The 10,300-nt window shown below is 42.6% G+C and overlaps 1 protein-coding gene across 1 annotated transcript; it reads right to left on the bottom strand.

Annotated features, from left to right (window-relative positions):
- Positions 1 to 386: 386 nt before the first annotated feature.
- On the bottom strand, positions 387 to 3,227 carry scrt1a (scratch family zinc finger 1a). The gene is made up of 2 exons (XM_067425299.1): positions 2,389 to 3,227; positions 387 to 1,802 (listed from the first exon to the last, which is right to left on the bottom strand). Exons 1-2 carry the CDS (start codon positions 2,501 to 2,503, stop codon positions 1,072 to 1,074), a joined length of 846 nt encoding a protein of 281 aa, XP_067281400.1. The 5' UTR covers positions 2,504 to 3,227; the 3' UTR covers positions 387 to 1,071.
- Between the last annotated feature and the right edge of the window lie 7,073 nt (positions 3,228 to 10,300).

The following is a 10,300-nucleotide window of genomic DNA, read 5'->3' on the forward strand; positions in this document are numbered from 1 at the left end:
CAGCTTGTAGAAATATTCAATTCCAAAGGATTATTTACAAGGCGTCTTGCATTAAACAGTTAGTTCTCCTTGTCCGTAAATACAAAAACAGAGGTTCGACTAATACAAGGCCCGTCTACCTGAATTGCTAAGGTTTGTGCTACTATTTGTGTTATTATTCTTTTTTTTCTTTCACAAAAATGTTCTCAAAGAAGTGCTTTTCAAAGACCGATGCTGTCGGTGTCGCAGCGCACGATCTCCTACACCAGCGTTCCCAGGTTCCTTCCGCCTACGATCTAAAACTACGTTATTAAATAAGAGGCAGGCAGTGCATAACCACTTACAAAAGGACCCTAATCCCTCCCTCTCCCCCCATCCCATCCCGTCCCGTCCCGTCCCATCCCGTCCCATCCCGTGGAAGTATCCGCTAATACTACTCTGGCATTTCCCTGATATTTAACTTCAGAACGACTACTGGTAGTATTGGATAAAATCGTGATTAAAAATGCTATAGTTATTACTCGTTTTAGCTTTTAAAAATACCATGCATTATTGCTCTATTCTTCATCATGACTCCCGAGAAATATTGCCGACGGATGCTATCTAGGTTTTGGCAAAAAATCCAAAGCTTCGTAAAATTGGCATAGATTTCATTAGTAGTATTTTTTTGTGGTTTTGTTTTTTGCATGCAACAAATTTATAAAGTGGCAACCCAAAATAAGATATTCAGAAAGTGGCAAATGCTTTGGCATATTGATGACGAAGGCTTGGCAACTGAACGACAAATTAAAGTGCAAATTAAGGTAGGAAGTAAATAAATATATAAATACATAAATAAGTTAGTGAATAAATAGTTTTACCTCAATGCTGAACACTTTTGTGGCCACTGGCAGCAGTACAATATTATCCAATACTTAGAAAAGGTTTGACCTTTCGAGAGAAACAAAGACATTTTCAATGTCCTCTGAGTTTTGGCAAAACGGGTGAGATTTGGGCTCTGAATACGTGAACAGCGGGAGAAAGAGTACACTTAGAAAAGAAAAGTTAAGGTACATGCGATTAATCCAGGATTTGCTCGTGGTGGAGTTGTGCTCACGCTTCCATCGGGCTCAGGGGAGCAAACGCTCCCTTGAAGCAGGCCGACTCGTAGTGCTTGTTCAGGTAGGACTTTAGGGCAAAGGTCTTGTTGCATCTCTTGCACTTGTAGTGCTTAAAGGCCGAGTGTGTCTGCATGTGCGCGCGCAGGTTCGAGCGGTCGGCAAAGGCCTTCCCGCAGTGAGCGCACCCGAAGGGCTTCTCGCCCGTGTGCGAGCGCATGTGTCCCTGTAAAAGCCACGGCCTGCTGAAGGCCTTGCCGCATATGTCGCACTTGTGCTTGAGGTCGTGGGTCAGCAGATGCATGGCCATGGCCGGCATGGAGACGTAAACCTTCCCGCAGGTGGGGCACTTCTTGGCCATTTTGCTGTCCATGCTGCGGTGCGTCTGCTTGTGTCTGCTCAGGTTGGAAGACGTGGCGTATGTCTTTCCGCACTCGTTGCACGTGTGCCGCTGATGGCTCCTCGGGCTGCTGATGGCTTTTCTCCTCGACCTGCCGTCCGTGATGAAGAAGGCGTCCACCGTGTAGCCCTCGCTGACCGCGTTGTCCCCGTTGATGTACCCCGAGGAGATCTCCGACTGCGGGCTGTCGGGCTGGTCCGAATCCGGCGCTCCATAATCGCTGTGGATGCTGTCGTAAATGGGCCCGGGAGAGGGCACCTTAATGCCTCCGTCGCTCTCTCCGTCGCCATCGTACGGGGCCGGGGTCATGTAGTCGCTGATGTACCCTGAAAAGATGCACAGTTCAAATGCGATGCAACAGTGTGCTATCCCTGTCCCTCCTCCATCACACTCTACATTAACCCTCTCGGTTTCAATTAGCCTGGGAAGCACAATGGTATCGGTGATAACTGCATTGAAATGAGGTCGAGGTGTACGGCATGCACGAAAGATATCACCCCCAAATAAGAGCGTGCATGAATATTCTCCGAGGGGCAGAATGTCTGCTTATGCAAGTGTATGCAAAGCGCAGGTTATGTAGAGCGTGAATAATAACATGAAACATGATCAAGCGTTCGCTTAATAGGCGGTGTGCGTGGATAATGTCATCGCACGTGGCGTAAACGCAAAGAACTTGTTGCTAGCTCTGCGTTTTCTCAAATAAAATGCGCCTTAAAGCGAGTCCAATGCGTGCTCGAAAGAGCGCAACACCTGAAATGTGCCGACTCGACAGAAACTGCTGCGCCTGACGGCGCTGAACACAATGTGAGTGCGGGTCACCGCCGAGGTTACGCTTATAAAGCATCAAACGTCAATATGCACGCATGTGAACGCGAACTATATGTATATGCGAGGTCAAATAAAATAAATTACCTTTCTCATGAAAGCGCAGGCTGAGGTCTGCCCTGGATCTGCCATAGGAGCTCTCCAGATCAGCGGATGAGAAATCATCAAGCTTAACCTTTTTGACCAGGAAAGACCTTGGCATGTTTCAGGTTGAAGGGGAAAAACACTCGTCCGCCGGTCGAATCGCACGCTTTTCCTCATGCAACGCTGGAACACAACGCGGGGTTTTTATTTGTATTTTTTTTTAGTATCGTTCCTCTTCGGTATTGCCGAGATTCGGATGCCAGCACAGGGTTACGGCAGACCCTCGAGCCCCTGAATGCGCGTGTGTTGATGCAGCGCGTCGCCGCGATGCGTTCGGCAGAAATGCAACTTCAGCACTGGACAGCTCCCGTTCGGCGGCGCGTATTCAGCACTGGACAGTCTCTCTCTCTCTCTCTCTCTCTCTCTCTCTCTCTCTCTCTCTCTCTCTCTCTCTCTCTCTCTCTCTCTCTCTCTCCGCTCCCTTTAGCTCCGCTGGGACCCTTGACGACGATCGTATCTTCCAGGTTCGAGCTTTAAGTTTAAACTAACTAGTCCTCTAGTTTCCGAGCTGCTTTTCTACCCCTAAGAAACAGAAAGGACCAGCTGAGTCTGCGTCAGCCCGTTCGCTCCCGTCTCTCCTGCTTTAACTCCCAGCTGTTCCGTCTGAAGGCGTCGCGCTTTCTGAAGTCTGTTGATCAGCTGTTGGGATTTATATGGCTGCGATCAGGTGGGAAATGAAGATGGAAGTACTTAATTTAATCCATAAAAAATCTCCCGGGACCAGCGTTGAACTGGATGGTTTAATGACGTTGTGAGACGTCCACGCCCTCGCCGGATTTTTCCCGAAACCTGGCAAAAAATGACAAGGGTTTATCTATATCATAAATCATTTCAGATTTTATTTTATATAAATTGACGCATTTATTTTTATGATCATTTAAATGTTTTTTTTTTTTTTAAGTTTAAAATATTAAGGTGTTTTATATAAAACTCATTCTTGGTAGATTTTGTTGTTTTGCATCTCGCTTGCTACGTTAAAAAAAATAGCCCTCCCGCGTTGCGTTTTCGCGCTCTGATTCTGACGCAAACCACTAAATCAACTACTGGATGTGGCCTCAGGCTTTCAGGTCATTCTTTTACATCACGGTCTATAAACCAATGGCTTTCTTTTCATGCAAATCACACGAATTGGGTACCAGAAGGTCCGTTTCCTCAATGATTCCAGTAGGAGCCATATGTCCGCAATTAACGCGGATCCTGGAGCTGTAGTACACACTGTTGTCTGACATCGTGTTCTCATTGTTCACTCCTTCAATGGGACGAATAAGGACGTCCCGCTGTAAGACTGCCACAAACATTCAGACCTGGAGAGAAAGCGCTATCGTGATAGATGCTCTGTGGAGAGACGCCTTATACATGTTCGCTTTCTCATTCAGGGATGCACGCGCGCACTGCAATTCCACTGCACTGATCTTTACAATAAGTGTGTGTGTGTGTGTGTGTGTGTGTGTGTGTGTGTGTGTGTGTGTGTGTGTGTGTGTGTGTGTGTGTGTGTGTGTGAGCCTGTTTATGTGGTTTATGAGGACACAAATTTCTCATAATTCAAATGGCCTTAAAAACACACTAAATTATGTTTTTTTGAGAAAGTAAAAATGCAGAATGTTTCCTGTGATGGGTAGGTTTAGGGGCAGGGGCAGTGTAAGGGGATAGAAAATACGGTTTGTACAGTATAAAAACCATTACGCCTATGGAGAGTCCCTGTAAACCACATAGACCAACATGTGTGTGTGTGTGTGTGTGTGTGTGTGTGTGTGTGTGTGTGTGTGTGTGTGTGTGTGTGTGTGTGTGTGTGTGTGTGTGTGTATATATATAATGTGAATATATTTTTATGTAATTATGACTTCAGAAAGCTATGATTTGACATGTCGATAATTTAATAAGAGAATGTAATGCTGATATATTTAACAAAACAAAGCGATTAAAAAGAATTTGTCCTTGAAGAGTCAAAAAAGGCAAACAAATCAATAACCTGTGGATGCAACTTCAAGACTTTTCAATAAAAACCCTGCAAATAAAATCTCTAAAGATAGAGGGATTAAAGACAAAATGAACTCTTCGTTTTTGCATATATTTTCTTTCCATCAAAGGTGAAAATGAACACAAAGAGACGGGGACAGGCCCAAAACATCTCCCTCTTAATGAAGAATGTTACACATATAAATGAGGGACGGAAATGTCTCTTGTTGAACAGAATGAGCATGTGCATGCATGTGTGTGTAACAGTTTCCCCAGCATGCAGTGAGTATGTAGGACACTGTTGCACAGCCGCTGACATTCCCAAGCGCGCCCACGGCGACCTGACGTGTTTATGGGGGAGAAGAAGGACGTGTGCGCGCGGAGGCTTCCCGCGAAGTGCTGACATCAGCTGGAAAAACACAGGCGAAAATATTGAAGTGCGCCTCATTTGCATAATAATAGTCCGCGGTGTGTTGAGACACAGCGAACAAACGTCTCCTCGGAGTTGAAATCAAAAGAACTTCATTGACATTTAATTCTCACGTACGGCGTTTTCAATGAGAGCGATTCGAATCAGTACACAAGGCTTCTGTAGCGGGCACGCGGAAGGTCAGATGGAGGAGAGTCTATAAACGCACTATATACTTCTGTCCTTTAACCCTACAATGCACACCGCGTCCTTTCATTCGCCGTTCATTAAGGTGTCTTTGAACTACATTTACTTGAGCTATTTTTATATTTAAAGGGAGTTTCTGTTTAGTTAACATGCATGGATCAAACATTCTGGACCTGCTTTATATTAGGTGGCCTAAATAAGCTGCAGTCCGTAACTTTTTTGTGTTAAAAATGATCCAAAATATTTTTTTTGAGCGCAACATGATGCGCAAACTACAGGTGTGTTATCTATACGCATTTTAAGCTACCCGCGTGTATGTCTACGCCGATTCTGCCAACCTGATCTCACAGAATTAATATTTATAGCCTAATTTTATATTTTGGAGCAACTAACTCCACTCCTACCCTAAACCTACCCACTCTCAACAATATAAAACAAGTAACAGGCAAATAAATGTACAGTCGCATGTATTTACTGCAAAAACTGACCAAAAAACAGTATAAAAGTTAACTCATGTTGCATTCCAAGTCTTCTGAAGTCATACGATGTCTTCATGTGAAGAACAGAGTTGATATTAATGTTTTAATCGCTGAAATGATAATCGCGCCCCTTCGTGAACAGAACACACACACTCGTTCATATTTCTGATTAAAATGATACATGAGACGACAATGATGAGAATGATGCGATCGGTCACGAGACACACGACAGCCAATGCTGTCAAAGCTGACCTGACGTTTCTTCCGTGGGCAATATTTGAAATGTATTATTAATCTTTGGCGGAAGGACTCGACGTTCTGATCGCTTTTGGGGATTTTCTTCACACAAATCAATCGTTTGGCCTTGGAACACATACGCCATTTTAATGAGATCAGTCTGTTGAGCAAGTACATCTCCTTACCTTAGCTCGATGTACAACGGTAAGCTTGTAATCATTTTTTGAAAATCCAGTGGTACTGGTGGATTTCCGCGGGAAAGTTGCCGCGATCCCGGTTAGTTGGCTGTATCGCGTGTGAGATTTATAGCCTTTTCTCACTGCACTTGATCAGGGGGGTCGGACTGGGGGGGTAAAGAGTACCCAGGGCCCGAGGCAGGGGGGCCGCATAGAAGTCAGTAAGTAGTTTTCTATACATACATATACATTAAAGCTCCACTGTGTGATATTTTCCCCCATCTAGCGGTGTAAAGGTATATGACCATCCAGTGAATAATAGTTTCTGTTCCTCTCAATTCTGATTTTGTTTTAACTCCTACGGTGGCCGATTTAGTCCAAAGATTAACATGGCAATCCCCCTCTTCACATTCGACACGGTGCCATCGAATGTTAAAACGCGAAAGGCGAAGCTTGAATTTACGGGTATGTCCCTCTTTGGCTACTGTACTTTCAAGATGGAGGAGCAACATGGCGACCGGCATTCGAACCCCTCACCCGTATGTGTTTTCAGTGGCATATTATTAACTTACGAGAATACTTTATTACTTGAAAGAAGTAAATAAAGTATTTACTTTGTTTACTTAGCTGTTTTTAGCTAAGAATAAACCAAAAAAGTTACACAGTGTAGCTTTAATCAGAGTGTGGCTTATTTTGTTTACGTTTTAAGTGTTATTATGATAAAAATATCACTATGGGATTTGGTACGGGGGCCCTGCAAGATGATTTGTACCCAGGGCCAAAAATTTGCTGCTATGCCGCGGCACTCGATATAATTAAACTTATCAATTTGATCAGAAAGGTTTAAACGACTATCACCAGTGACAACTGCAGATTCACTCGCTGTAAAAGACTTCAGACTTTAGGAGTGGGAGTTTGAGCCATGCGAAAACAAGGATAAAAAGAGCTTTTAAAAGGTGGCGTTTTGAAGGGGTTCAGAAGGGGCTTTTTTTCTTCTAACGCTAGGCCTAAGACATTTCAGTGGTTAAATTATGTAACCGCAGCACTCTTGTTGGCTTAGTTCATACAGATACAGAGTTTTCTTTGTTGTGCCTTTTTCTTTTGGCTATGTGCATTATGGTAAATATCGATTCTTTTGTGCTAACTATGAGACGGAGCAGTTCACCTCTACTTCACATTAATGTGTTGCCATATGACGATTAGAAATGAGACTGCACAGAAATGGAAACAGAACTACAGATAGACCTAAAACACATTAACAATTTGAAAACAGAGTATACGTAATTTGCATGGTTTGGCGTGATATGATAAGCAATCGTTAGATTTAATCATCACGATTTATTGCAGTGCTTTTTTTCATTATAGTTGGTCAGAACAAAAGTGGATGTTAGTTACTTACGTGTTCAGATGACATTCTTATGTCGGTCATACTTTCAGACAGTATAATCTGTGAATCTGACCGTATCCACACCTGACTGACCGCCGCACATTCTCCTCTACACTTTAGATTCCTCCGCACTGTGCCGAGCCGAGGCACAACTCACATGAAGTTGATAGTTCCGCGAATAACTGCAATTGCAGATTTCGAACAGAGATGTCACTAGACATTAAGAAATCATGTTCATGTCAAACACTTCTATCACTGACAGCAGTAGTCCGGCCAGGATATTGTCATTATAAAGTTGTTGTTGCAGCCCTCAACTGATGTTGATGATGTCATGTTGTGTTTTGGCCTGAAGCTCCGCCCTCCTCCGATCGACCAATCATGAAGTCAGTAGTGTTTCGGGTTGCCAGATCTGCTCTAGTTACCACAGCTGCAGATCTACAAACGTTCTGCTGATCTTGCAGTCAATCTGGCAACCTCGAGTCAGGGGGAGGGGGAGGGGGATACACCGCTCTACAGTCATCTGAAAGGGATTGCAGTACAAGTTCTGGCCACAATCTTACATACACTTCCTTTAACTACTATATACTAACATTTATATTAATCATTTAATACAATGCATTAATTGTGTACATACATGTTTTTACATTGCACTTACATTTTAAATATTATTTAATTACATGTGTAATTAATTTTTGTAATTACATTTATAAATACACTGCTGACACTTCCCTGACACCTAACCCTTCCCTTAAACTTACCCACACCCGTATCCCACCTCAATATAAGCAGAAGTGTTTTGCAATACAATATGAACACAATAAGTACATTGTACTTCTTTTTTTTATGCAAGTACAATAATTAAAGCTGCACTATGTAACTTTTCCGGCCGCTAGAGGTCGTCTATTCAAAACAAAGGTGTAGTTTGATGACGCCAAGTTTGAGCTCAGAATCTTGGGACATGTGGTCTTCACCTCACAGCCGGTGGGAAAGAATCGGGATAGGACTCGGGCAGAAATCATGTTGATGATGTGATTATTAACGTTACTGTAGTGAAGCAGATCAGGAGCGAGTGTTGAGGAGCTGAGCGGGACTTTTATTATGACGGGACACAGTCACCAGCACCATTTCTTCTTTTCCAGTCATGAGCATGAGGTAACGCAGCTCAGTTTATCATATTAGACACATCTGAGTGTGTTAAATGATGTTATGACGTTACTCTGTGTGTTCGCTCAGCGGCTGCTGTGACTCTTGTTCACACTGCTGAGAGTAAAGCGCTTCTGCAGAATAAAACCGGAAACCGAGAGTAACACCGATATGATGTCATCGACAGGCGACTCCCTCAGACGTCTCGGCTCATCGGTTAAAATAGCAATTTACTCACGATTTACAAATAGTTGAAAACATTTTGGATATTGTAAGAACTCAACTGAACAAAATATATAACACTGGCCTGGTGCGTTTTGGATATTTTACTGCAAAAATACTACATAGTGCACCTTTAAGGCCACCTAATATAAATTGGGACCAGCAGTTTTAATATCTTGATTTTCTATTTAAGTACAAGGAATGTTAAATGCCATATGAACGTACAGTATGTTCATGTTCAGGTAATTATATATTGAGCCGACCCTAAAAGAAAGCTTTTGAAATTCATTGTAATGCATGAATCATTTTATAGGATATTCAGGATGTCATCAGTTTAGCAAATAGCAAACTTACATGTGCTCAAGAACACAAGCTATCTGAATTATCATTTAAATTCATTTACATTGACAAAATGCTGGTGTTATAAAGATTATACATCTGATTGCATTTTAACAGTATGTGTTCTAGGGTTAAAAGATCAGGTTTGCGCACTTTAAAGGATAGATTACTCCCAAAAATATAATTTACTCTCCCTCATGTCATTCCAAACCTGTATGACTTTTAAACATTTGAAAATATCTTCTTATGTGTTGCACAGAAGAAGGAAAATCACACAGGTTTGTAATGACACGAGGGTTAGGATGTGAGATGTTACATCTCTCTAGGCTGTAAAAATGGTCAGGTATCCTAAATTAATTCAACTTGCTTTAATTCAAGTCAGCTCATGATTTAATTCACAAGAATCATTTTCATGGATCTGATCAGGTAGAAATAGCTCTTTAAGGTCACACTTGCACTTTTTTTTATGGAGACCGAGTAAAAGAACATCAGATGGATGGATGAAGCCATCATATACTGCTGAAAAGCTGACAAAAGAAAAAAAGAAGGTTAAACTCAGAGATTCAGACAATACAGGAAAGTGTCACAATCTATTTCCACAGTCATGCGTTCATACAATCACAAGTTATTGCACCATCTATCTCTCTTACCAAAGGAAACGTGCACGCTCTCTCTCTCTTTCACACAGACACACAGACACACACACACACACACACACACACACACACACACACACACACACACACACACACACACACACACACACACACACACACACACACACACACACACACACACACACACACACACACACACTGCAGAGCAGCTCTCTTGTTCTCGTGAGGGTGTGTTGACGAGACCTGATGCCCCTTTGCATCTGCCATAGCCGGCCAGTGACAATGACGGACAGATTCAGGCTTAGCAGCTGCTCACTATCTCTCGCTCCAATTACAGGATCATATAGAAAATCTGCAATAAAGGGATAAATAAACTCAGCACTTATTTAGCAAAAATCCATATTCAATGATACATGCTAGATAGATAGATAGATAGATAGATAGATAGATAGATAGATAGATAGATAGATAGATAGATAGATAGATAGATAGATAGATAGATAGATAGATAGATAGATAGATTAGTCCTGTGATAGGTTGCCACCTGTGCAATAAGTCCATTCCTGACATTTCCTCACTACTAAATATTCCACGCTCAACTGTTAGTGGGATTTGAACAAAGTGGAAGCCATTGGGAACAACAGCAGCTCAGCCAGGAAGTCATAGGCCAGAGCGGGGTCAGC

This window comes from Pseudorasbora parva, chromosome 19 (assembly GCF_024679245.1).
Source record: "Pseudorasbora parva isolate DD20220531a chromosome 19, ASM2467924v1, whole genome shotgun sequence".
NCBI lineage: Eukaryota > Metazoa > Chordata > Actinopteri > Cypriniformes > Gobionidae > Pseudorasbora > Pseudorasbora parva.

Excerpts from the sequence above, each read along its gene's own strand:
- scrt1a (XM_067425299.1), bottom strand. The coding sequence starts at position 2,503 with ATGCCAAGGTCTTTCCTGGTCAAAAAGGTTAAGCTTGATGATTTCTCA. Across the intron at positions 1,803-2,388 it reads CCTGCGCTTTCATGAGAAAG|GGTACATCAGCGACTACATG; the intron begins GTAATTTATTTT and ends GCATCTTTTCAG.